Here is a 26,323-nt window from a genome sequence, read left to right as displayed (position 1 = left end):
GTCCCATCACACACTCCCAGGACAGGGACAGTCAGATACAGAGTGAAGCTCCCTCTACACTGTCCCATCACACACTCCCAGGGCAGGGACTGTTAGATACAGAATGGAAATCCGTTTACAACTTTGCAGAAGTTTATAAATTCTCGTCCATCTCCAATCGGATGTTAACCCATGACGACCTTCCAGAGTGAGTTTAGTGATTGATCCCTGTGGAGTAATAATCAGCTTTGTTATCACTGACGTACGGTACGCTGTGAAATTTGTTGTTTTGCAGCAGCAGTACGGTGCAGGACAAAAAGTACCATATCTTACAAAACATGAGGAAATAGTTAGAAAGAGGAATAGTGAGGTCGTGTTCATGGTTTTATGGACCAGTGGAAAATCTGATGGCAGAGGGGAAGTATTGAGTGTGTGTCTTCAGGCTGCTGTACCTCTTCCTTGATGGTCATCATCTGACATTGTATTAAAGCAAACAACTGAGACAGCAGACACCAAGGTCACTGCTCTGTGCTCACAATCCACTCAAAGCTGTGCTGCTCAGTGGTCTCTTTCTGAGATAGTTGTTTGGGGAACTTGGCGCAATGCCCCGCCATATCTTCTATTTCTTCTAAGTCTTGTGTATTTTCCCATCTTCTGCTGCATAGGAGTTACACTGAATGTTTTCTTCAGTGCTCTCCTACTCGTGTGCTCTGTGAACATCTTGCCTATGTTCACACTTCGTCATATTTGCAGATCGGTGTCTTTATGCCAGGGTAGAAATGGCTAATACGTGGGGGCATAACTTTTAGGTGATTGTAGGAGTAAGTTCTTTATACAAAATGGTGGGTGTTGGGCACACCCTCCCAGGTGTGCTGGTACAGGCAGATACATTAATGACATTTAAGAAACTTCCATAGTCACAAGGATAATAAAAATAAATGGAGGGTAATGTAGGAGGGGTGGGTTAATTGATCTGATCTGAGAGTAGTTTAAAAGCTCAACTCAATGTTGTTGGCCCATCGGCCTGTACTATAGTGTTCTATGTTCTTCATTCTATTTCATCAGATTTGTTTTGTGGCAGCAATACAATGTAAAATCATACAAATTACTCTGCACTACAAAAAATAAATAAATAGTGAGATAGTATTCATAGATCAGTCAGATATCTGATGGTGGAGTAGAAGAAGCTGTTCCTAAATCGTTGAGTGCAGGTCTTCAGACTCCTGATGACACATCTGACATTGTCTCGTTAGACCAATCAAACGGCTGAGAAAGAGGCCATGAAACATAACTGCTCTGTGTTACGATCCACGTTAAGCCATGATATTTGATGGCCAGTTTCATAGCTATTAGCTTGGGATAACTTGATGCATTGCCTCTCCACATCTTCCATTTCTTCGAACCCTTGCATATTTTCCCATCTTCTTTCACTCTGCGTGAAGGAAATACATTATCCCATGGACAGCTAATTCTCCATTGCGGAGATCAATTTACCGTATCAGATTTCTATGACGTTGTGCAGAGACTGAGAAAAGCAGCTGATTCAGAGACAGATTACTATCATTCCTTCAACAAAGTGAGATATTAAAAATCCTTTTCATTTAAAACATGTGAGAAAGATTGAGTGAACCAGGGCTTTTCTGTTTGGAGCTAGGCGACTTTATAGAGGTATACAAGATGATCAGAGGCTTAGAACGAGTGGACAAAAAGATATTTTTCCCAGGGTGAAAATGCCAAGTACAAAGGCAAAACTTTAAGGTGATTGAAGGAAAGTGTATTGGGGATATTAGGGGTATAATACTGTGCAAAAGTCTTGGGCACATATGTATAGCCAGGGAGACAATGACCTTTGCACAGAACTGTAGTAACTTTATGTATTGCACTGTACTGCTACTGTAAACAAAAAACAAATTTCATGACATATGTGAGTGATGATAGACCTGATTCTAATATGGGTCTCTATTGTGGACTGAGAGTGAGAAGGGGGCAGGGAGAGGGGAATAAGGGTTGGGAAAAGGGGAATAGAGAGGGGAGGTAGCAAGGAGCACCAGAGAGCCATTCATTAATGCTCAATCAACCAATTGCTTGGAATCAAATGACCTTGCCTGGTGTCTCAGGGCTGGGTGTGTCTGCACCTGCACCACCCAATGCCCCAGACAATCCTTCCGCCACCCGTCCCACACCCCTCCCCGATGCTCCAACCTTGCCACTTCCAACATCTTTTGCCTCCACTAGATTTATAAACTTGCTCTCTGCCCCACATGATACAGGCTCTTCGGCACACAAAGTTGTGCCAAACATGTCCTTACCTTAGAAATTACCTAGGGTTACCCATAGCCCTCTATTTTTCCAGGTTCCATGTACTTGTCCAGGAGTCTCTTAAAAGACCCTATTGTATCCACCTCTACCACCGTCGTCGGCAGCTCATTCCATGCACTCCCCACTCGCTGCATAAAAAACTTAACCCTGACATCTCCTCTGTACCTACTTCCAAGCACCGTAAAATTGTGCCCTCTCATGCTAGCCATTTCAGCCCTGGAAAAAAGCCTCTGACTGTCCACACGATCAATGCCTCTCATCATCTGATACACCTCTGTCAGGTCACCTCTCATCCTCCGTCGCTCCAAGGTGAAAAGGCCGAGATCACTCAACCTATTCTCATAAGGCATGCTCCCCAATCCAGTCAACATCCTTGTAAATCTCCTCTGCACCCTTTCTATGGCTTCCACATCCTTCCTGTAGTGAGGTGACCAGAACTGAGCACAGTACTCCAAGTGGGGTCTGACCAGGGTCCTATATAGCTGCAACATTACCTCTCGGCTCCTAAACTCAATTCCACGATTGATGAAGACCAATGCACCGTATGCCTTCTTAACCACAGAGTCAACCTGCGCAACAGCTTTGAGTGTGTGTGTGTGTGTATATATACAAACATATATATATCTATATATATATATACACACAGCTATATATGTGCCTAAGACTTTTGTACACTACTGTATGTTTTTTTTTGCATAGAGAGTAGTGGGTGCATGGAATATGTTGTCATGGGTGGTGGTGGAGGCAGATATATTACGGGTATTTAAGGGACTCTTTGGTAGGAATAAGGATAATAGAAAAATGGAGAGCTATTTGTGAAGGAAGGGTTAGAGTAGGTTTACAACATCACGGGCCAGAAGGTTTTATGTTTGATAACTCTAATCTTGTCCAATAAATGTCCTGTGTAGCACCTCTGAAGTTCTTTATTTCATAAAAAAAAGGAGCTATGTAAATGGAGGTGTTTGTTCATGTTGCTTTTATCCTTCCCTTTGTCTCAGAGTTTGGAGTGCCAGTTCCACCTCTTCGACTGCCGGATCCCAATCTAATCCCTGGCATACCCTCCAAGCCAGAAGTAACGGACGTCAGCAAAAATGGGGTCACATTGATGTGGCAGCCAAACCTGAAGGTGGGAGCCACCCCTACCTCCTACATCATCGAGGCCTTCAGGTCAGTTTCACCTCAGGTTTGCCACCATGTTTCACTGCCTGTCTAGAAGGTGCTGCCTACTATCACTGCAGAGTTGTACTGGTAATGGAAGCCCTTCCCTTTCTCCAGCATCCCGTGTGACCATAGTCCTGTGTTGGTCAAGTGTCATTCATTTGACAACAAATGTTCTTCATGATGTTTTTAATTATTTAAAGCACAAAATGTCGGACAGTACAGCACAGAAAGAGGCTTTTCGGCCCACAATGTCTGGCTGAAATTGATGCCAAATTAAACTAAATCTCTTCGGCTTGCACATGATCCACATTCCTCCTTTCCTTGTACTTTTGTATGTAGGAGCTCCTTAAACACACAACTTTTCCCTCTCAGCCATCAGATTTCTGCATGGTCCATGAACATTACTTCGCTCACGATTTGCTCTCTTTTCGCACGACTTATTTTGTCATACAGCAACACACGCAAAGTGCTGGAGAAACTCAACAGGCCAGGCAGCAACTCTGGAAATGAATAGGTTGTCGACGGCCGAGACCTTTCTTCGGGACTGAGAAGGAAGGGGGAGATACCAGAATAAAAAGGTGGGGGGAGGGGAAGGAAGCTAGCTGGAAAGTGCCTTTTCATAACTTACAGTAATTTTTTACACATTACACCGTATTGCTGGCGCAAAACAGCAAATGTCATGGCTTACGTCAGTGATAATAAACCTGATTCAGATTCTATTATATCCACTTTCACTGCCCCCTCTGGCAGTACTTTCCAGGTATGCAACACTCTGTAAAAAAAAACTGACCCTGCTCATCTACTTTTAACTTTTCCCCTCCCCGCTAGTATTTGACATTTCCATTCTGCAAGAAAAATTCTTGACTGCCTCTATCTCTCCTGTATCTATTCTCTTATAATTTTGTAAACCTCTTTGAGGTCTCCCCTCAGCTTCCGATGCTTCAGAGAATACAACCCCAGATTGTCCAAACTCTCCTGATAGATCATGCCCTCTAATCTAAACCTCTTCGGTACCCTCTCTAAAGTACCCAAATCCTCTCTGCAATGGAGTAACCAAAACCCCGTGCAATACTCCAGTTATTGAATATTCAACCACAGAATAGAGGGACGTCCATTTAGAACAGAGATGATGATGAATTTCTTTAGCCAGAGGGTGGTGAATCTGTGGAATTCATTGTCAGGGATGACTCTGGGAGACAAGTCATCGGGTATATTCAAAGTGGACTTCGATCGCTTCTTGATTCGTCAAGAGTGTCAAAGGTTATGGGGAGCAGGTAGGAGAAGCGGATTGAGAGGGTAAATATGAAATGGTGAAGCAGACTCGATGGGCCTAACTCTGCTTCTATGTCTTGTGGTCTGAAGTGTAACCTAACCAAAGTTTTGTGTATTTGCAACATATTCGCTTTACTGCCATCAGGGAGGAGGCCTAAAGACCCACACTCAATGTTTTATGAACAGCATAGTCCCCTCTGCCATCAGATTTCTAAACAGACAATGAACCTGTGAACACTTGCTCACTATTTTGCTCTTGTTTTTCACTATTTATTTATTTTTTATACATTTCTGATGATAACATGGTATTTTTTTATGTATGGCACTATCCTGCAGCTACAAACCAGCAAGTTTCACGATATATGTCAGTAAGACCATGAGACACAGGAGCAGCATGGCTGATTTATTAACCCTCTCAACCCCAGTAATTATAAACCTGATTCTCATTCTATGCCTAACCAATGAAGGCAGCGTGCCACGTCTTCTTACACCCTGTCTACTTGCTTATAGAACATATAACATAGACCATTACAGCACGGTAGAAACACCTCAGCCCATAAAGTTGTGCCACCCTTTTAACCTACTGTAAGATCAATCTAACCCTTCCCTCCTACAATGCCCTCCACTGTGCTGTCATCCGTGTGCCAATCAAAGAGTCTCTTAAATATCCCTAATTCTGGGGTTCCCACCCTGTGTTCCAGGGACCCCTCAGTTAATGGTAGGGGTCCATGGCTTGAAATGGGTTGGGAACCTCTGCTCTGGTGTATCTGCCTCTCACTACCGTCTGTGGCAGGGCACTCCACACAACCACGACTCTCTGACATCCCCCTTACACTTTCCTCCAAACACCTCAAAATGATTCCCCCTTGTATTAGTCATTTCCGCTGACCAATTGCTGGGAGCTCTGAACTTAGATGCCAAGATCTCTGTCTCTGTACTTCAGTACTGTGAAGGCTTCTGCCATTAGCTCTATACTTTTCCATTCAATGTCACCTCCCAACATGAAGCACCTCACATTTGCTCCGATGAACTATTTATGAGATGCAGCCTGGCCTCCTTGAGCCAGCACACAGTGGTGAAGATGCTCAGACGGTGCTGTAGGAGAGGAGGTTCTGTGAGTCAGACCCATCCATGACGAAGCAATGATGTTAAATTTCTGAGACCATAGACGGTGTTGGATTGGGCAGGGAATCTGCATGTAGCGGTGTCCCCATTTATCTGCTAGTTTCGTCCTTCATGGTGATAGGGAGTGGAAGCTTTAGAGCAGCCTTGGTAAGGAGCTAATGCTAATTGTGGGTCAACGGTCAAAGTAAAATTTAAAGCATTGGTTGAGAGGTTCTCGATTAGTCAGGATATGGGGAGAAGGCTGGAGAATGGGTTTGAGAGGGATAATAAATCAGCCACAATCAAATAGCGGAGCAGGCTTGATGGGTTGAATGGCCTAATGCTGCTCCTGTGTCTTATGGTGATAAATTTAACCATCAAACTACCAGTATGGCCTCCTGTATATCGGTGAGACTCAGTGTAGATTGGGAGATAGCTCTGCTGAGCACCTACGCTCCATCCACCAGAAAAAGCAGGATCTCCCAGTGGCCATTCATTTCAATTCTACTTCCCATCCCCTTTCTGGCATGTCAGTTGATGACTGGACCCAGTGAGGCCAGACTCAGTTTGGAAGAGCAAAACCTTATCTAGGTAGCATCCAACTTGTTGGCATGAACACTGATTTCTCAAATCCCTCCCACACCCCTTACCAGTCCCCATTCCCATTTCCCTCTCTCACCTGATCTCCTTGTATGCTCATCACCTCCATCTAGTGCTACTCCTCCTCCCTTTTCTTCCATGGCCTTCTGTCCTCTCCTATCAGATTCCCCCTTCTCCAGCCCTGTATCTCTTTCACCAACTGACTTCCCAGCTCTTTACTTCACCCTCCCCCCCGCAGGTTTCACCTATTACCTTGTGTTTCTTCCTCCTCTCTTACTCTGACTTCTCTTCTTTTTTCTCCAGTGCTGAAGGGTCTCGGCCTGAAATTTCAACTGTATGTATGTTTCCATAGACAGTGCCTGGCCTGCTGAGTTCCTCCAGCACTTTTTATGTATTGCTTGGATTTCCAGCATCTGCAGATTTTCTCTTGTTTGTGTGATCAAACTACACGTATGTTACCATACGCTACCTCAAGACTTACTTTCTTGCAGCGATAAAGAAATACAATAGAATTGATTTAAAATATACATAAAAACTGATGAACAACCAATATGCAAACGAAGAGAGCGAATAAATAAATACCACAAAAAGCATCAGTTATAGAGTCCTGTAGGTCATAGAATCAGTTCAGAGTTGAGGTGAGTGAAGTTGTCCACACTGGTTCAGGAGCCTGATGGTTCAGAGACTGGGTGAGTGAAGTTATCCACACTGGTTCAGGAGCCTGATGGTTCAGAGACTGGGTGAGTGAAGTTATCCACACTGGTTCAGGAGCCTGACATTCTCCTGAACCTGACTGTTGCCATTGTCTGTCAGCGGTGTATGGAATGCATGTGCAGGAAGGTGAAAGGATCAAACAAGTGAGCCCAGCGCCTGGATTGGACAGTTCAAAGTATTTTATTAGCTGGCACACAGCTTTTGAAAGAGAGGCTTGAAGGTATCCAACACTGCAGAAATCTGCAAACAACCACAACAGAGCTTGTCTTCAGCTGAGCAAACACTGGGGTGGGGTGGGGGGGTAGCACCAACTCCTGCCCAAGGGCTGAGCCACGCCAGCCCAAGTGGAGCACACCGTCTGTGCCTATCTGAGGGTTTGTTAAATGTCCCTCATCTATGCTACCACCACCCCTTTTATTGTGTTCCATACACTCAGCACTCTCCGTGTAAAAACAACTTACTTCTGACATTCCCCGACTGTTCTTTCCTCCAATCACCTTAAAATTATGCGCCCCTATACTAGCTATTTAAATCCTGGGAAAAAGTCTCTGGCTGTCCACTCGATCTATGCATCTTACCATCTTGTACACCTCTATCAAGTCACCTGTCATACTCCGTCACGCCAAAGAGAAAAGCCTTAGCTCCCTCAACCTATCTTCATAAGACATGCTCTCCAATCCAGGCAGTTTCCAGATAAATCTCCTCTGCACTAACTCTGAAACTCTGCCTCATTCCTATAATGAAACCAGAACTGAACACAGTAATCCAAGTGTGCTCTAACCAGGGTGTTATAGATCTGCAATATTACCTCACGACTCTTAAACTCAATTCACTGACTAGTGAAAGCCAGCACACCACACACTTCCGTAGTCAAGCGGTTTGAGGGAGGTTGTTACAGTGTTTGGGTTCTTGCAATGTTCTGTGGTCTCACTCAGTCCCTGTGGTTACCTCTCACAGCCACGCCGCAGGGAGCAGTTGGCGAACTGTGGCAGAGCGGGTGAAGGCCGAAACCTACTCCGTCAAGAGCCTGAGATCAAACGCTGTCTACCTATTTCTCATCCGTGCTGTCAATGCCTATGGTATCAGTGATCCCAGTCCAATCTCGGACCCCGTCAAAACACAAGGTAAGAACAAGGACTGCAAAAAGTGATGTGGTTTGTATTCATGGGAGTGTTTGTAGAGAGACCTTCACTCTCTATCTAATGCGTGGTGTCTTGCCATGGGGAGTGTGTGATGGGACAGTGTAGAGGGAGCTTCACTCCGTATCTAACTGTCCCTGCCCTGGGAGTGTGTGATGGGACAGTGTAGAGGGAGCTTCACTCTGTATCTAACTGTCCCTGCCCTGGGAGTGTGTGATGGAACAGTGTAGAGGGAGCTTCACTCTGTATCTAACTGTCCCTGACCTGGGAGTGTGTGATGGGACAGTGTAGAGGGAGCTTCACTCTGTATCTGACTGTCCCTGCCCTGGGAGTGTGTGATGGGACAGTGTAGAGGGAGCTTCACTCTGTATCTAACTGTCCCTGCCCTGGGAGTGTGTGATGGAACAGTGTAGAGGGAGTTTCACTCTGTATCTAACTGTCCCTGCCCTGGGAGTGTGTGATGGGACAGTGTAGAGGGAGCTTCACTCTGTATCTAACTGTCCCTGGCCATAGAGACAGTTCAGCTATGACATCAAGTAGGACCGTATGTCTGCTGGGGGTGTGATGGATGGGTGCTGAAGATGAGAGCTCTGTTGGAGGTGTTGTACTTTGATTGGTAGTGAATGTTAAGTTGTTTATTTTCTGCAGATGTTCCTCCAACTGGCCAGGGAGTGGACCACAAGCAGGTACAGCGGGAGCTTGGCGAAGTGGTTGTCCATCTCCACAATCCCATCACCCTCTCCTCATCCTCTATCCAGCTTCACTGGACAGTAAGTTGTGACTCTACATTTCGCTGTTTCCTTTCAATTTGTGTAGTGCTTGAAGCTGAATAGTGAGGTAGTTTTTGGGCACAGCGAGGTCGTTGTTGGCACAGTGAGATGTTATTGGTCATGGGTGAGGTCCTTATTGGGTGTAGTGAGGTAATTGGGCAAAGTGAGGTCGTTATTGGTTTCAGTGAGGTCATTGTTAGGTACAGTGAGGTCATGTTGGGTGCTCTGAGGTCTTGTTGAACACAGTGAGATCATTATTGGTCGCAGTGAGGTAACTGTTGGGCAGAGTGAGGTCATTATTGGAAGCAGTGAGATCATTGTTGGACACAGTGAGTCTCTAATCAATGGCCTTCATCTTGAGTTCATTGCTGGGTTGGTGGGCAGGTCGCTTGTCTGGGGAAATTGAGAAGAATATGCATTTGGAATACAGGACACCGAGCAGGAACAGTCCCTTTGAACTACTTTGCTGAACACGATGCCAAATGAAATCACTCGAGGTCCACATTCCTCCATTCCCTGCATATTCAGGTGTCTTCCTTTTCTGTGCGCTATTTTGTAAGTTACGATAATTTTTATTTTTGTACTTCTTTGCTGCCACAAAACAAATTTCATGTGTGAGTCAGCGACAATACATTTTATTACCTTGCTTTTATCAAGCAGCCTCTTAAACCCCACTAATGTATCTTCTAACATCACTACCCCAGGTAGCATATTCCAGTTACCCCGCACTCTCTGTAAAAAATACTTGGCCCTCAAATCTCCTTTGAACTTTTCCACTCTCAACTTAAATGCATACCCTCTGGTACTTGCTGTTTCTATCGTGAGAAATCAATTCTGACCATCTACTAGATCTAGGCCTCTCGTAATTCAATTAACTTCTATCAGGAAGGGAATCTCAGAACTTTTCAAGGTGAGGTTGTTTCAATGTTCTAAAGTTGGAAACAGAGCAGGCAAAGAATGCACACCATCTCCCACACAGGATGTTGCGTTAATGGCTAGATAACTCTGGGCCAAGTTAGGGAATGAAGAACAAGTTATCCGGTAGTTCAGGGACATTGTACTGCTGCCCGTTCAATCTACAACTGTCCTTTCATTCCATACTGAAGACATTCCTTCACTGCCTGTAATCAGCAACTGGCAAGTTGTAATGTTGAAACATGGGATCAATCCTGAACAGGAGGAGGCCACTCAGCCCATCAAGTCCATACTGTCTCTTTGCAGGAGAGGCTGAATATTCTTTATTCCCCAATGCCTAACTCGATAGCCAACTCCAACAGAGATAAATAGCTATGAACAGAATTAAAGGGGGTTCATCAAGATGGGCATTTGATGGAGGATCCTCACAACCCAGGACATTCTTTCATCAATGATTACCATCAAGGAGGAGGCACAGGATCCTGAAGCCACACACTCAATGTTTTAGGAACAGATTTATCCCCTCCACCATTCGATTTCTGAATGGTGCATGAATCCATGAATTCTACCTTATTACTTTTTTGCACTACTTATTTAATTTACATGTATATATGTGTAAAAATACTACAACAATTTAATATAGTAGCATAATGATGCATTGACATAAATAATATATTATATAATGAATGTTATTAAAAGCAACAAATTATTATATTAACTCATTATTTTATGTTAATAATATATTATTAATACATTATTATATTATTAATATATGTATATTTCTTACTGTAATTTGTTATTTTTTATGTATTGCACAGCTATAAAACAACACATTTCACAGCATATGTGAGTGATAATAAACCTGATTCTGATTCTGATTTGGAGTTTATAGGCTAAAGGAGCATTGGGGTGAAATGTCCACTGTGTTCAGTATTGGTCTCCCTATTTTAATGTACTGGGAGCATTTCAGGGAATGTTTACTGGAATAGGTAGGTTGCCCTGTGAGGCAATGTTGGATAGGACTGGCTTCTATCCACTGAAGACTGGTGCCTTCAATGAAATAAATAAGATCTGGAAAGGGTTAATATATGAGGAGCTTTTGATGGCTCTGTGCTTGTACTCGCTGGTGTTTAAACAACAGCCTGGGTAGAGTGGACATGGAGAGGAGGTCTCCGCTGGTGGGGAAGTCTAGGACCTGAAGGCACAGTCTCAGAATAGAGGGAAGTCCCTTTAGAACATGAGGAGAAATTGTGTTTAAACAACAGCCTGGGTAGAGTGGACATGGAGAGGAGGTCTCCGCTGGTGGGGAAGTCGAGGACCTGAAGGCACAGTCTCAGAATAGAGGGAAGTCCCTTTAGAACATGAGGAGAAATTGTGTTTAAACAACAGCCTGGGTAGAGTGGACATGGAGAGGAGGTCTCCGCTGGTGGGGAAGTCTAGGACCTGAAGGCACAGTCTCAGAATAGAGGGAAGTCCCTTTAGAACATGAGGAGAAATTGTGTTTAAACAACAGCCTGGGTAGAGTGGACATGGAGAGGAGGTCTCCGCTGGTGGGGAAGTCTAGGACCTGAAGGCACAGTCTCAGAATAGAGGGAAGTCCCTTTAGAACATGAGGAGAAATTGTGTTTAAACAACAGCCTGGGTAGAGTGGACATGGAGAGGAGGTCTCCGCTGGTGGGGAAGTCGAGGACCTGAAGGCACAGTCTCAGAATAGAGGGAAGTCCCTTTAGAACATGAGGAGGAATTTCTTTAGCCAGGGTGGTGAATCTGTGGAATTTGTTGTTACAGATGGCTGTCGAAGCCAAATCATTGGGTATATATAAAGCCGTGGTTGATAGGTTCTTGATTAGTAAGAGCTTCAAAGGTTATGGAGAGAAGGCAGGAGAATGGGGTTGAGAGCGGAAATACATCAGCCATGATCAAATGCTGGAGCAGGCTCGATGGACCGAATGGCCTAATTCTGCTTCTGTGACTTGTGTACTTAAGGCCTTCTGGTCTCTCCACCCCCACCCTCAGGTTGACCAGCCGTCGCAGTACATCCAGGGATACAGGATCTTCTACAGGCCAGCTTCACCGGAGGTGCGGCCGGAATCCGACTGGGCCACCTTCGAGGTGAGGTCGGCCACGGATCGAAGCGCCGTGGTGCCCAGACTCCGCAAGGGGCTGGGCTATGACGTCAAAGTGAGGCCATTCTTCAACGAGTTCCAGGGTGCAGACAGCGACGTGAAGTATGCCAAGACTCTGGAGGAAGGTGAAAATCGAATCCTTTTGCCTTTGATCTGGTCTCTCTCTCCTCCTCATGTTCCTACCTCTCCTCCCAAAAGCCCTCGCTATTCCATTCTTGCTTTCCAATCTGAGGTTTCCGTCCTGCTGGGACTAGACAGTATAATAGATTGGCGCGGTCTAGGTGGGCCATTTATCCTGTTTTTGTGCTGTAGTGAACTTCCTGAAATGAAACTTAAGGTATAGACTCAGTGGTCACGTTATTAGGTGCCTCCTCTACTCAGTAAAGTGGCCAATGAGTGTATAGTTTTGTCTTTTGTTGCTGTAGCTCATCCACTTCATGGTTCAACGTGCTGTACATTCAGAGATGCTCTTTTGCACACCACTGTTGTAACGTGTGGTTATTTGAGTTACTGTCACCTTCCTGTCAGCTTGATCCAGTCTGGCCATTCTCCACTGAACTCTCTCATTAACAGTGCATTTTCACCCACAGAACTGCCAATCACTGGATGTTTTTTGTTTTTCACACCATTCTCTGTAAACTCCAGAGACTTGTGTGTGTGAAAATCCAGGAGATCAGCAGTTTCTGAGATACTCAAATCATCCCATCTGGCACTGTCAAAGAGATTTCTCCCCCATTCTGCTGTCTGGTCCGAACAACACCTGAACCTCTTGACCATGTCCGCGTGCTTTTCTGCATTGAGGACCACCATGTTATTGGTAAATTAAATATTTACATTAGTGAGGAGGTGTACAGGTGTACCAAATAAAATGGCTAATAAAAATACTTTGAACTTTGGTATTTCTGACTTGTGGATTTTCCATGTTTCAAGCAGTTTCCAAGAACGTAATGCTGGTTTAAGTCAGGAAGTTCACAGAAACAGAACCTAGCTCTAACCTGGGGGAGTACTTGTATGATGAAATCTGGGAAGGGACCTTGGCTTCATAATGTGTCATTAGTTGTAGAGTTCACAGTTTTGTGCATGGTTACATGATGCTAACTCTGGCTCTCATTTCCCTCTGTGAATGAACAGTGCCAAGCGCACCACCCCAGGACATCACAGTCACACTGAACAATGGTAACGGAACTGGAATCATCGTTTCTTGGCAACCTCCTCCTGAAGACTCTCTGAATGGTGACCTACAGGAGTACAAGGTAAAGCCCTATCACTGAACTTCCAGTACTGGTCCATAAACTTCACGCTTAAAAACAGAGGTTGAAAGGTCCTTGAAAGTAAGGGTGCCGAAGGTTATGTGAAGAAGGCAGAAGATGGTTGAGAAGGATACCAAGTCAGCCATGATGGAAAGGTGGAGCGGACTCAGTGGGCTGGATGGCCTCATTCTGCTCCTATTACTCGCGGTCTTGTGGTCTAAACCTTTTAGATCCTGCCTTTGATTGATCTAAGGGTTCAGAATCAATATCTGATTTATTTTCATTGACATATGATCACTTATCCTTCTCAAACGCATCCTCACACCTTCTCCCCATAATCTTTGATGCTCTGACTGATCAAAAACCTATCAAACTTCATTTTAAATATACCCAATGACTTGATGTCCACTGCCACACTGTACTTGGCAGATTCACCACCCTTTGCTAAAGAAACTCTCTATTCTAAAGGAATGTCCCCCTAACCTGAGGCTGTCCTCTCTGCTCTTAGATGATTGGAAGTTGGAAACATCTTCTCCACATCCACTCTATCTATGCCTTTCAATAGTCAGTAGGCTTCAATGTGATCCCTCTTCATTTTTCTGGACTCCAGCAAGTACAGGCCTTGAGCAACAAGAAGTTGTTCATATGTTAAACATACGATAGAAAAAATAAATATAAATAGTGCAAAAGAAACGATTCTTCTGAGGTTCATGAACCATTCTGAAATGTGATGGCAGAGAGGAGGAATCTGTCCCAGAATCATTCACTGGGGGTCTTCAGGCTCCTGTACTTCTTCCCTGATGTTAGTGATGAGAAGAGGCGTGTCCTGGATGGTGAGGATCCTTCATGATGGATGCCACTTTCTTAAGCACCTTATTTTGCTCTTATGTGTCCTGGTCTTATAAACACAAGATATTCTGTAGATGCTGGAAATCCAGAGCAACACATATAAAATGCTGGTGGAACTCAGCAGGTCAGGCAGCATGTATGGAAACGAACAAACAGTCGACATTTTGGGCCAGGATCCTTCGTCAGGAATGGAAAGGAAGCGGGAAGAATATGGTTTCTTGAAGATATCCTGGATGGTAGGGAGGGTTGTGCCCATGATGGGGCTGGCTGAGTCTACAACCCTCTGCAAACTCTTGCAATGCCTCTCCTACAACCTGCCTTCTTTTAAGTAAATGCACCTATGATGTTTCTCTTGGTCTAAGACCAGTACATCGTTACTATTGATGTTAACATTGGCAAAGCTCATAGTATCTCCGTGGGCTATGAGGTTGCAGGGGTTCCCAACCTGGGTTCTTGGTTAATGGTCAAGGTTCATTGCATAAAAAGTGTTTGGCACCCCTGCATTAGAGAGTGGAATAGTACAATTGCCACCACATCTGAGAGGGAGAGGACTATCTGCAGTGCACCAACTGATAATCTGAGCCCCACCTCTCCCTCACGGGAATGTGCATGATCCTGCAATCACTGCTTTGAAGAGTTGTGTATACGTTGTGTATCAGTTTGCAGTTCTAGTAGGAGGTGGACACTGGAGAAGATGCAGAAGTGGTTCACCAGGATGTTGCCGGATTAGAGATCATGAGCTACAAGGTTGGACAACTTTGGGTTATTCTTCCTAGAGTATCAGAGACTGAGAGGAGACTTAAGAAGATTTTAAAATTGTGAGGGACCTTGATAGAGAAAATAGTCAGAATCTCTGTTTTCCGGGGTAGAAATATCAGACACCAGAGGACATGTTTTTAAGGCTGGCAACAGGGAATTTCAAAGCTTACGTGAGGAGCAAGTTGTTGGTGCAAAGTGGTGGGTGCCTGGAATTGGTGACCAGGGGTGGTACTGGAAGCAGGCAGTCTGGTGAAGTTTAATACACAACGCCGCAGGAACTCAGCAAGTCAGGCTAAATCTGAGAGGTGGGTGGTGGGGGAGGGGAATAAACGGCTGGCATTTCATGAGGCCCTAATAAAGGTTGTCGGTCTGAAACATCAGCTGTTTATTCCTCTGCATAGATGCTGCCCGACTGAGCTGAGTTCCTTTAGCGTTTTGAGTGTGTTGCTCAAGATTTCTGACATCTACAGAATTTCTTGTGTTGGAGTTTGAGAGGTTTTTAGATAAACACGTGAATATGCAGGGAATGGAAGGATTATGGATGATAGGCAGGAGAACATTTAGTATAAATTGACATTAAGATTGGCGCTATGTTCTGGGCCAAGTGGCTTGGCCAGTGCTGTATTATTTGTTGTTCTGTTGAGTCGTAGAGCCATAGAACACTGCAGCAAAGGAACATGCCCTTTGGCCCATCTAGTCTATGCCTAGTCTCATTGAACTGCACCTGGACCATACCCCTCCTATGCAAGTATCTATCCAAACTTCTTATAATTATTACAATCGAACCTGCATCCACCACTTCCACTGGCGGCTTATTCCACACCCTCACCTCCCTCTGAATGAAGAAGTTCTCTTTCAGGTTCCCCTTAAACAATTCATCTTTCACCCTTAACCATATGACCTCTAGTTCTAGTCTCTCCCATACTCGGTGGAAAAAAGCCTGCGTGAATTTACCCTATCTATACTTATCATTTCCTGAGAAGCCCCCAAGTATTTGATCGTCACAGTGGCCTTGATCTCTTGAGCCAAGTCCTTCTGATGGTTCAATATTAGAACATAGAACACAGAAATCTACAGCACATTACAGGCCCTTCGGCCCATGTTGTCCTGACCACGTAACCTACTCTAGAAACTGCCTAGAATTTTCCTACCACATGTCCCTCTGCTTTTCTAAGCTTCATGCACCTATTTAAGAGTCTCTTAAAAGACCCTATTGTATCCACCTCTACCACCATTGTTGGCAGTGCATTTCACGCACCCAGCACTTTGTCAACATTGCCGATATCCTTCCCCCTACAACCCCAAATCTCGCCTCCCCTTTATCTCATGCAGTTCGGCTTGTTCTCTCGGGGCTCTGGGAATGGACTCTTGTTGGTGGGGATATATCTCCATCTGCTGGACAGGGCAGGTGTTGCAGGTGTTAATCGATGGGTCTCTCGCATGTGGTTGGGGCTCACCGTCCTTTATTTATTCCCACTGACCAGATAACCTTCGCCTCTCCTTTCATGAGGCGGCGGCTGAAACAGCTTCCAAGGCCAATTAACAGTCGTAAGTCATCCCTGCACCTTGAACTGTTTTTATGGCTGCTGGTGCATGTTTAGTTCTCAGAGAAACTGATAGGTTTAGACTATTATTTTGATATCAAGACTTTTGCCCTCAGGACCTCAGGCTATGGGTAGAAAGCAGGAAGGGGAGAGAAAGTGGAGGGAGTCTGGGTCACTGTAAAACTTAGCAGAGGTGTTCAAGATTATGTAAGTTCAAAATACAGATGATGTAAGTGCTGAATTCTAGTGTTGCAGGATGTGTGTGTGTGTGTGTGTATGATTGCAGTGTGTGTTGTGTGTGTGTATGGTTGCAGTCTGTGTGTGTGTGTGTGTGTGTGTATGATTGCAGTGTGTGTGTGTGTGTGTGTGTGTGTGTGTGTGTTGTGTGTGTGTGTATGTGTATGGTTGCAGTCTGTGTGTGTGTGTGTATGGTTGCAGTGTGTGTTGTGTGTGTGTATGATTGCAGTCTGTGTGTGTGTGTGTTGTGTGTGTGTATCATTGCACTGTGTGTGTGTGTGTGTGTGTGTGTGTGTGTGTGTGTTGTGTGTGTGGATGGTTGCAGTGTGTGTTGTGTGTGTGTATGATTGCAGTCTGTGTGTGTGTGTGTTGTGTGTGTGTATCATTGCAGTGTGTGTGTGTGTGTGTGTGTGTTGTGTGTGTGGATGGTTGCAGTGTGTGTTGTGTGTGTGTATCATTGCAGTGTGTGTGTGTGTGTGTGTGTGTGTGTGTTGTGTGTGTGTATGGTTGCAGTGTGTGTTGTGTGTGTGTATCATTGCAGTGTGTGTGTGTGTGTGTGTGTGTGTTGTGTGTGTGGATGGTTGCAGTGTGTGTTGTGTGTGTATGGTTGCAGTGTGTGTTGTGTGTGTGTATGATTGCAGTGTGTGTGTGTGTGTGTGTATGATTGCAGTGTGTGTGTGTGTGTTGTGTATGATTGCAGTGTGTGTGTGTTGTGTGTGTGATTGCAGTCTGTGTGTGTGTGTATCATTGCAGTGTGTGTGTGTGTGTGTGTGTGTGTGTGTGTGTTGTGTGTGTGTGTGTATGATTGCAGTGTGTGTGTGTTGTGTATGGTTACAGTGTGTGTTGTGTGTGTGTATGATTGCAGTGTGTGTGTGTTGTGTGTGTATGATTGCAGTGTGTTGTTGTGTGTGTTGTGTGTGTGTATGATTGCAGTGTGTGTGTGTGTATGATTGCAATCTGTGTGTGTGTGTGTTGTGTGTGTGTATCATTGCAGTGTGTGTGTGTGTGTGTGTTGTGTGTGTGTGTGTTGTGTGTGTATGGTTGCAGTGTGTGTTGTGTGTGTATGGTTGCAGTGTGTGTGTGTATGGTTGCAATGTGTGTGTGTGTGTGTGTGTGTGTGTGTGTGTGTGTGTGTGTGTGTGTGTGTGTGTGTGTACGGTTGCAGTGTGTGTTGTGTGTGTGTATGGTTGCAGTGTGTGTGTGTGTATGGTTGCAGTGTGTGTTGTGTGTGTGTGTTGTGTGTGTATGATTGCAGTGTGTGTGTATGATTGCAGTGTGTGTGTGTATGGTTGCAGTGTGTGTTGTGTGTGTGTGTTGTGTGTGTATGATTGCAGTGTGTGTGTATGATTGCAGTGTGTGTTGTGTGTATGGTTGCAGTGTGTGTTGTGTGTGTATGGTGGCAATGTGTGTGTGTGTTGTGTGTGTGTATGGTTGCAGTGTGTGTTGTGTGTGTGTATGATTGCAGTGTGTGTGTGTGTATGGTTGCAGTGTGTGTGTGTGTATGATTGCAGTGTGTGGTGTGTGTGTGTGTGTATGGTTGCAGTGTGTGTGTGTTGTGTATGGTTGCAGTGTGTGTTGTGTGTGTGTATGGTTGCAGTGTGTGTGTGTGTGTATGATTGCAGTGTGTGTGTTGTGTATGGTTGCAGTGTGTGTGTGTGTATGGTTGCAGTGTGTGTTGTGTGTGTGTATGGTTGCAGTGTGTGTGTGTGTGTATGGTTGCAGTGTGTGTGTGTGTATGGTTGCAGTGTGTGTTGTGTGTGTGTATGGTTGCAGTGTGTGTTGTGTGTGTGTATGGTTGCAGTGTGTGTGTGTGTGTATGATTGCAGTGTGTGTTGTGTGTGTATGGTTGCAGTGTGTGTGTTGTGTATGGTTGCAGTGTGTGTGTGTGTATGGTTGCAGTGTGTGTTGTGTGTGTGTATGATTGCAGTGTGTGTGTGTGTTGTGTGTGTGTATGGTTGCAGTGTGTGTTGTGTGTGTATGATTGTAGTGTGTGTGTGTGTTGTGTATGGTTGCAGTGTGTGTTGTGTATGATTGCAGTGTGTGTGTGTGTATGGTTGCAGTGTGTGTTGTGTGTGTATGATTGTAGTGTGTGTGTGTGTTGTGTATGATTGCAGTGTGTGTTGTGTATGATTGCAGTGTGTGTTGTGTGTGTGTGTATGGTTGCAGTGTGTGTTGTGTGTGTATGGTTGCAGTGTGTGTGTGTGTATGGTTGCAGTGTGTGTTGTGTGTGTATGATTGCAGTGTGTGTGTGTGTGTGTTGTGTATGGTTGCAGTGTGTGTTGTGTGTGTATGGTTGCAGTGTGTGTGTGTGTGTGTGTGTATGGTTGCAGTGTGTGTTGTGTGTGTATGGTTGCAGTGTGTGTGTGTGTGTGTGTATGGTTGCAGTGTGTGTTGTGTGTGTATGGTTGCAGTGTGTGTGTGTGTGTGTGTGTATGGTTGCAGTGTGTGTTGTGTGTGTATGGTTGCAGTGTGTGTGTGTGTGTGTATGGTTGCAGTGTGTGTTGTGTGTGTGTATGGTTGCAGTGTGTGTTGTGTGTGTATGATTGCAGTGTGTGTGTGTGTTGTGTATGGTTGCAGTGTGTGTTGTGTATGATTGCAGTGTGTGTTGTGTGTGTGTGTGTGTGTGTGTATGGTTGCAGTGTGTGTGTGTGTATGGTTGCAGTGTGTGTTGTGTGTGTATGATTGTAGTGTGTGTGTGTGTTGTGTATGGTTGCAGTGTGTGTTGTGTGTGTATGATTGTAGTGTGTGTGTGTGTTGTGTATGGTTGCAGTGTGTGTTGTGTGTGTATGATTGTAGTGTGTGTGTGTGTTGTGTATGGTTGCAGTGTGTGTTGTGTATGATTGCAGTGTGTGTGTGTGTGTTGTGTGTGTGTATGGTTGCAGTGTGTGTGTGTGTATGGTTGCAGTGTGTGTGTGTGTATGATTGCAGTGTGTGTGTGTGTGTTGTGTGTGTATGGTTGCAGTGTGTGTTGTGTGTGTATGATTGCAGTGTGTGTGTGTTGTGTGTGTGTATGGTTGCAGTGTGTGTGTGTGTGTGATTGCAGTGTGTGTGTGTGTATGATTGCTGTGTGTGTGTGTGTTGTGTGTGTGTATGGTTGCAGTGTGTGTGTGTGTATGATTGCAATGTGTGTGTGTTGTGTATGGTTGCAGTGTGTGTGTGTGTGTATGATTGCAGTGTGTGGTGTGTGTGTGTATGATTGCAGTGTGTGTTGTGTGTGTGTATGGTTGCAGTGTGTGTGTGTGTGTATGATTGCAGTGTGTGTGTGTGTGTGTGTGTGTATGATTGCAGTGTGTGTTGTGTGTGTGTATGGTTGCAGTATGTGTGTGTTGTGTATGATTGCAGTGTGTGTTGTGTGTGTTGTGTATGGTTGCAGTGTGTGTGTGTTGTGTATGGTTGCAGTGTGTGTGTGTGTGTGTATGATTGCAGTGTGTGTTGTGTGTGTGTGTGTATGGTTGCAGTGTGTGTTGTGTGTGTGTATGGTTGCAGTGTGTGTGTGTTGTGTATGGTTGCAGTGTGTGTTGTGTGTGTGTATGGTTGCAGTGTGTGTGTGTTGTGTATGGTTGCAGTGTGTGTGTGTGTATGATTGCAGTGTGTGTTGTGTGTGTGTGTATGGTTGCAGTGTGTGTTGTGTGTGTGTATGGTTGCAGTGTGTGTGTGTTGTGTATGGTTGCAGTGTGTGTGTTGTGTGTGTGTATGGTTGCAGTGTGTGTTGTGTGTGTGTATGATTGCAGTGTGTGTTGTGTGTGTGTATGATTGCAGTGTGTGTTGTGTGTGTGTGTATGGTTGCAGTGTGTGTTGTGTGTGTGTATGGTTGCAGTGTGTGTGTGTTGTGTATGGTTGCAGTGTGTGTTGTGTGTGTATGGTTGCAGTGTGTGTGTGTTGTGTATGGTTGCAGTGTGTGTGTGTGTGTATGATTGCAGTGTGTGTTGTGTGTGTGTGTGTATGGTTGCAGTGTGTGTTGTGTGTGTGTATGATTGCAGTGTGTGTTGTGTGTGTGTATGATTGCAGTGTGTGTTGTGTGTGTGTGTATGGTTGCAGTGTGTGTTGTGTGTGTGTATGGTTGCAGTGTGTGTGTGCTGTGTATGATTGCATTGTGTGTGTGTGTATGATTGCAGTGTGTGTTGTGTGTGTGTGTATGGTTGCAGTGTGTGTTGTGTGTGTGTATGGTTGCAGTGTGTGTGTGTTGTGTATGGTTGCAGTGTGTGTGTTGTGTGTGTGTATGGTTGCAGTGTGTGTTGTGTGTGTGTATGATTGCAGTGTGTGTTGTGTGTGTGTATGATTGCAGTGTGTGTTGTGTGTGTGTGTATGGTTGCAGTGTGTGTGTGTTGTGTATGGTTGCAGTGTGTGTTGTGTGTGTGTATGGTTGCAGTGTGTGTGTGTTGTGTATGGTAGCAGTGTGTGTTTGTGTGTATGATTGCAGTGTGTGTTGTGTGTGTGTGTGTATGGTTGCAGTGTGTGTTGTGTGTGTGTATGGTTGCAGTGTGTGTGTGCTGTGTATGATTGCATTGTGTGTGTGTGTATGATTGCAGTGTGTGTTGTGTGTGTTTGTGTATGGTTGCAGTGTGTGTTGTGTGTGTGTATGGTTGCAGTGTGTGTTGTGTGTGTATGGTTGCAGTGTGTGTGTTGTGTGTGTGTATGGTTGCAGTGTGTGTTGTGTGTGTGTATGGTTGCAGTGTGTGTTGTGTGTGTGTATGGTTGCAGTGTGTGTGTGTTGTGTATGATTGCAGTGTGTGTGTGTGTGTGTGTGTGTATGGTTGCAGTGTGTGTTGTGTGTGTGTGTATGGTTGCAGTGTGTGTTGTGTGTGTGTATGGTTGCAGTGTGTGTTGTGTGTGTGTATGGTTGCAGTGTGTGTGTGTTGTGTATGATTGCAGTGTGTGTTGTGTGTGTGTGTGTATGGTTGCAGTGTGTGTGTGTTGTGTATGGTTGCAGTGTGTGTTGTGTGTGTGTATGGTTGCAGTGTGTGTTGTGTGTGTGTATGGTTGCAGTGTGTGTGTTGTGTGTGTGTATGGTTGCAGTGTGTGTTGTGTGTGTGTATGATTGCAGTGTGTGTTGTGTGTGTGTGTATGGTTGCAGTGTGTGTTGTGTGTGTGTATGGTTGCAGTGTGTGTGTGTTGTGTATGGTTGCAGTGTGTGTTGTGTGTGTGTATGGTTGCAGTGTGTGTGTGTTGTGTATGGTTGCAGTGTGTGTTGTGTGTGTGTATGGTTGCAGTGTGTGTGTGTTGTGTATGATTGCAGTGTGTGTGTGTGTGTATGATTGCAGTGTGTGTTGTGTGTGTGTGTATATGGTTGCAGTGTGTGTTGTGTGTGTGTGTATATGGTTGCAGTGTGTGTTGTGTGTGTGTGTATGGTTGCAGTGTGTGTTGTGTGTGTGTATGGTTGCAGTGTGTGTGTTGTGTGTGTGTATGGTTGCAGTGTGTGTTGTGTGTGTATGATTGCAGTGTGTGTTGTGTGTGTATGATTGTAGTGTGTGTGTGTGTTGTGTATGATTGCAGTGTGTGTGTGTGTGTGTTGTGTGTGTGTATGGTTGCAGTGTGTGTGTGTATGATTGCAGTGTGTGTGTGTGTTGTGTGTGTATGGTTGCAGTGTGTGTTGTGTGTGTATGATTGCAGTGTGTGTTGTGTGTGTGTGTGTGTGTGTATGGTTGCAGTGTGTGTGTGTGTATGGTTGCAGTGTGTGTTGTGTATGATTGCAGTGTGTGTTGTGTGTGTGTATGGTTGCAGTGTGTGTGTGTGTATGATTGCAGTGTGTGTGTGTGTATGATTGCTGTGTGTGTGTGTGTTGTGTGTGTGTATGGTTGCAGTGTGTGTGTGTGTGTATGATTGCAATGTGTGTGTGTTGTGTATGGTTGCAGTGTGTGTGTGTGTGTGTATGATTGCAGTGTGTGGTGTGTGTGTGTATGATTGCAGTGTGTGTTGTGTGTGTGTATGGTTGCAGTGTGTGTGTGTGTATGATTGCAGTGTGTGTGTGTGTGTGTATGATTGCAGTGTGTGTTGTGTGTGTGTATGGTTGCAGTATGTGTGTGTTGTGTATGATTGCAGTGTGTGTTGTGTATGGTTGCAGTGTGTGTGTGTGTTGTGTATGGTTGCAGTGTGTGTGTGTGTGTGTATGATTGCAGTGTGTGTTGTGTGTGTGTGTGTATGGTTGCAGTGTGTGTTGTGTGTGTGTATGGTTGCAGTGTGTGTGTGTTGTGTATGGTTGCAGTGTGTGTTGTGTGTGTGTATGGTTGCAGTGTGTGTGTGTTGTGTATGGTTGCAGTGTGTGTGTTGTGTGTGTGTATGGTTGCAGTGTGTGTTGTGTGTGTGTATGATTGCAGTGTGTGTTGTGTGTGTGTGTATGGTTGCAGTGTGTGTTGTGTGTGTGTATGGTTGCAGTGTGTGTGTGTTGTGTATGGTTGCAGTGTGTGTGTGTGTGTATGATTGCAGTGTGTGTTGTGTGTGTGTGTGTATGGTTGCAGTGTGTGTTGTGTGTGTGTATGGTTGCAGTGTGTGTGTGTGTGTATGATTGTAGTGTGTGTTGTGTGTGTGTGTATATGGTTGCAGTGTGTGTTGTGTGTGTGTGTGTATGGTTGCAGTGTGTGTTGTGTGTGTGTATGGTTGCAGTGTGTGTGTTGTGTGTGTGTATGGTTGCAGTGTGTGTGTGTGTGTGTGTTGTGTCTGCCAGCACGTGTGGGTTGCTTTTCGGGGTTGAGTCTGTATGTGCATATTGTTCTACTTATGAATGTGCGTGTGAGTGAGTGTGTGTATCTGTGCTTTTGTAAGTGTGTTTAAGTACCTCTGTGTGCGTGTGTATAAATATATGTATGTATATATGCAGATTTACATATCTGTATATACAGTCTGTGTGTGTCTGACCCTATGTAAGTACACACTGTGTCTCCCTGCCCTTCCTACGATGGGGACCCTCTTCTGCCATCCGCTCCCCCACCTCTCTGGCAGTGCCTGCCCTCACCCCTGCCTCCTCTCCCGCTCTAGGTCTGGTGTCTAGCCAACGAAAGTCGCTTCCACATCAACAGAACAGTGGTGGCTCCTGCCCTCTCTGTGACCATCCCTCATCTCACCCCGGGGCTCCGCTACCGTGTCGAGGTGTCAGCGGCTAACTCTGCCGGAGAGGGAGCCCGGAGTGAGCCCCGCTACGTCCAACTGGGTGAGTGGTTGTACTCCCGCATCCTCTCCTCCTTGACTGTGTTCCCTGCTGCTCCTCTCCCAACTCTCCTTCTACCCCATCTCCTTCCCATCTTTCCTGTCCCCACTCATCTTCCCCTGACTTACCTACCTCTCTACTACAACAATAAACCCTCCTCCACCTCCAGCAACTCTCCTTCCTCCCTCTCCTCCCCCACCTACCATCACCCCTCTCCTCCTCTAATCTACATCCCCTCTCCTACTCCCTCTTCTCTCTCCTTCTACCCCCTCTCCTCCATTCCAAACCCTCCTACCTCTAGCCCCTTTACCCCAATCTACAATTACTCCTACCCACTACCCATTTTCTTACCCCTTCTACCAACCCTATTTCCTTCTCACCCCCTTTCCACAACTCCTTCTACCTCACCCTCCTAGCCTCTGTCTTCCATTCAGAAGTCTATGCAGGAGGCGGAAACCTTAGGGCTGTGTCTTCAGGCTCCTGTACCCTCTCCCTGATGATGGTAACGACAAGAGGGCATTCTAGACGGTGAGAGCCCTTCATGGTGTGGGTGAAACATAGGAGACAGGAGTTAAGCTGAATTCGGAAGTTTCATAGGACATTAGGCGGATATTCACTGGTCCGTACTGGATCTCAGGCTGGGAGTGGGGAGGGTTGAGGACAGACGTGTCAGTGTGGAAATGAGGAGGGGTGATGCACTGTCTGCAACCAAAATCTTGGGATGCACACAGAGCGCCAGAGCACTGCTACCTTGTGGAGTAGCGGTTAACATAACACTTATTACATCAGCGACTCCGGTTCAATTCCCACCATGGAGCTTATACATTGCACCGGGTGCTCCAGTTTCTCCCACATTCCAAATCCAACGTACCAGCTGGTAGGTTAACCGGCCACCTGGATGTAATTTGGCGGCACAGGCTAGTTGGGCTGGTAAATGTAATCAACGATCAAGAATCGACTTTATTTCTGTTAGGAATTTGCTGCGATGTGTTGGTCAGGGTGTGACATGCAACAAAAAAGCAACAACATTCAACAGTTATAAAGAATTACGATTTTTATTTAATGAGCTAGGGCATGGAACAGACCCTTCCAGCCCTTTGAGCCACGCTGCCCAACAATCCCCTGATTTAATCCTCGCCTAATCATGGGACAATTTCCAATTTTCAAGACCTACAAACCAGTATGTCTTTGGACTGTGGGAGGAAACAGTGTCACAGAGCACCGAGTGGAAACCCACGTAGTCACGGGAAGAACGTACAAAGTCCTTACAGGCAGCAGTGGGAATTGAACCATAACCGTGTCGTCTGTACCATAAAGTTCTACCATGCCGCCCTAAATTATATAAAATATAAAGAATTTACAAACGTTTGTATAAAGATGGCCTTTGGGTTTAAATCGAGCCTCACACCGGCTGTGGGTAGAGTTGAGGTCAGACGGGTCGGTGTGGGATCGGAGAGACATCCAATCAGGATGTGGGCAGAGGACTCTGCAAAACTCGTGTGGATTGTCAGCAACTGCTGGGGCGAGATGACCAGGGGTAAGCAGGTGCTTTGTAGAGAGTCCCTGATCATCTTGAGGCTTCCAAGCCACTCACAGGTGATTCCTTCTCTTTGCAGATTCCTTGGGGAGGCTGACCCCGGAGCACGAGGGACAGGTCAGCCTGGCACAACAGATCTCCGATGTGGTAAAGCAGCCGGCATTCATTGCGGGGATCGGCGCAGCTTGCTGGATTATCCTGATGGTCTTCAGTATCTGGCTGTATCGACACAGGAAGAAGCGGTCCGGTCTAACCACCAGCTACGCTGGTATGAGGAAAGGTGTTGTGTTCCCATCTTCTCATCTATCTGTCCCTCCCTGGGAGTGTGTGATGGGACAGTGTAGAGGGAGCTTCACTCTGTGTCTGACTGTCCCTGCCCTGGGAGTGTGTGATGGGACAGTGTAGAGGGAGCTTCACTCTGTGTCTGACTGTCCCTGCCCTGGGAGTGTGTGATGGGACAGTGTAGAGGGAGCTTCACTCTGTGTCTGACTGTCCCTGCCCTGGGAGTGTGTGATGGGACAGTGTAGAGGGAGCTTCACTCTGTGTCTGACTGTCCCTGTCCTGGGAGTGTGTGATGGGACAGTGTAGAGGGAGCTTCACTCTGTGTCTGACTGTCCCTGCCCTGGGAGTGTGTGATGGGACAGTGTAGAGGGAGCTTCACTCTGTGTCTGACTGTCCCTGCCCTGGGAGTGTGTGATGGGACAGTGTAGAGGGAGCTTCACTCTGTATCTGACTGTCCCTGCCCCGGGAGTGTGTGATGGGACAGTGTAGAGGGAGCTTCACTCTGTATCTGACTGTCCCTGCCTGGGAGTGTGTGATGGGACAGTGTAGAGGGAGTTTCACTCTGTATCTGACTGTCCCTGCCTGGGAGTGTGTGATGGGACAGTGTAGAGGGAGCTTCACTCTG

At 45.7% G+C, this 26,323-nt stretch overlaps 1 protein-coding gene across 9 annotated transcripts in view; it reads left to right on the top strand.

The window, feature by feature from the left end:
- Positions 1-26,323, top strand: part of robo1 (roundabout, axon guidance receptor, homolog 1 (Drosophila)) — a 640,973-nt gene that overhangs the window by 558,246 nt on the left and 56,404 nt on the right. For 7 of the 9 annotated variants that reach the window (XM_073044789.1, XM_073044790.1, XM_073044787.1 and 4 more), the window contains 7 exons: positions 3,297-3,465; positions 8,107-8,273; positions 8,937-9,058; positions 11,990-12,224; positions 13,231-13,352; positions 23,711-23,882; positions 25,496-25,696. In XM_073044789.1, coding sequence (XP_072900890.1) covers positions 3,297-3,465; positions 8,107-8,273; positions 8,937-9,058; positions 11,990-12,224; positions 13,231-13,352; positions 23,711-23,882; positions 25,496-25,696 — 1,188 coding nt within the window. The remainder of the gene's footprint in view (positions 1-3,296; positions 3,466-8,106; positions 8,274-8,936; positions 9,059-11,989; positions 12,225-13,230; positions 13,353-23,710; positions 23,883-25,495; positions 25,697-26,323) is intronic. The other 2 variants (XM_073044788.1, XM_073044786.1) reach the window with 1 other exon arrangement.

This window comes from Hemitrygon akajei, chromosome 5 (assembly GCF_048418815.1).
Source record: "Hemitrygon akajei chromosome 5, sHemAka1.3, whole genome shotgun sequence".
NCBI classification, from domain to species: Eukaryota; Metazoa; Chordata; class Chondrichthyes; order Myliobatiformes; family Dasyatidae; genus Hemitrygon; species Hemitrygon akajei.
The sequence above is the reverse complement of the archived record's forward strand: the minus strand, read 5'-3'. Positions and strand labels throughout refer to the sequence as shown.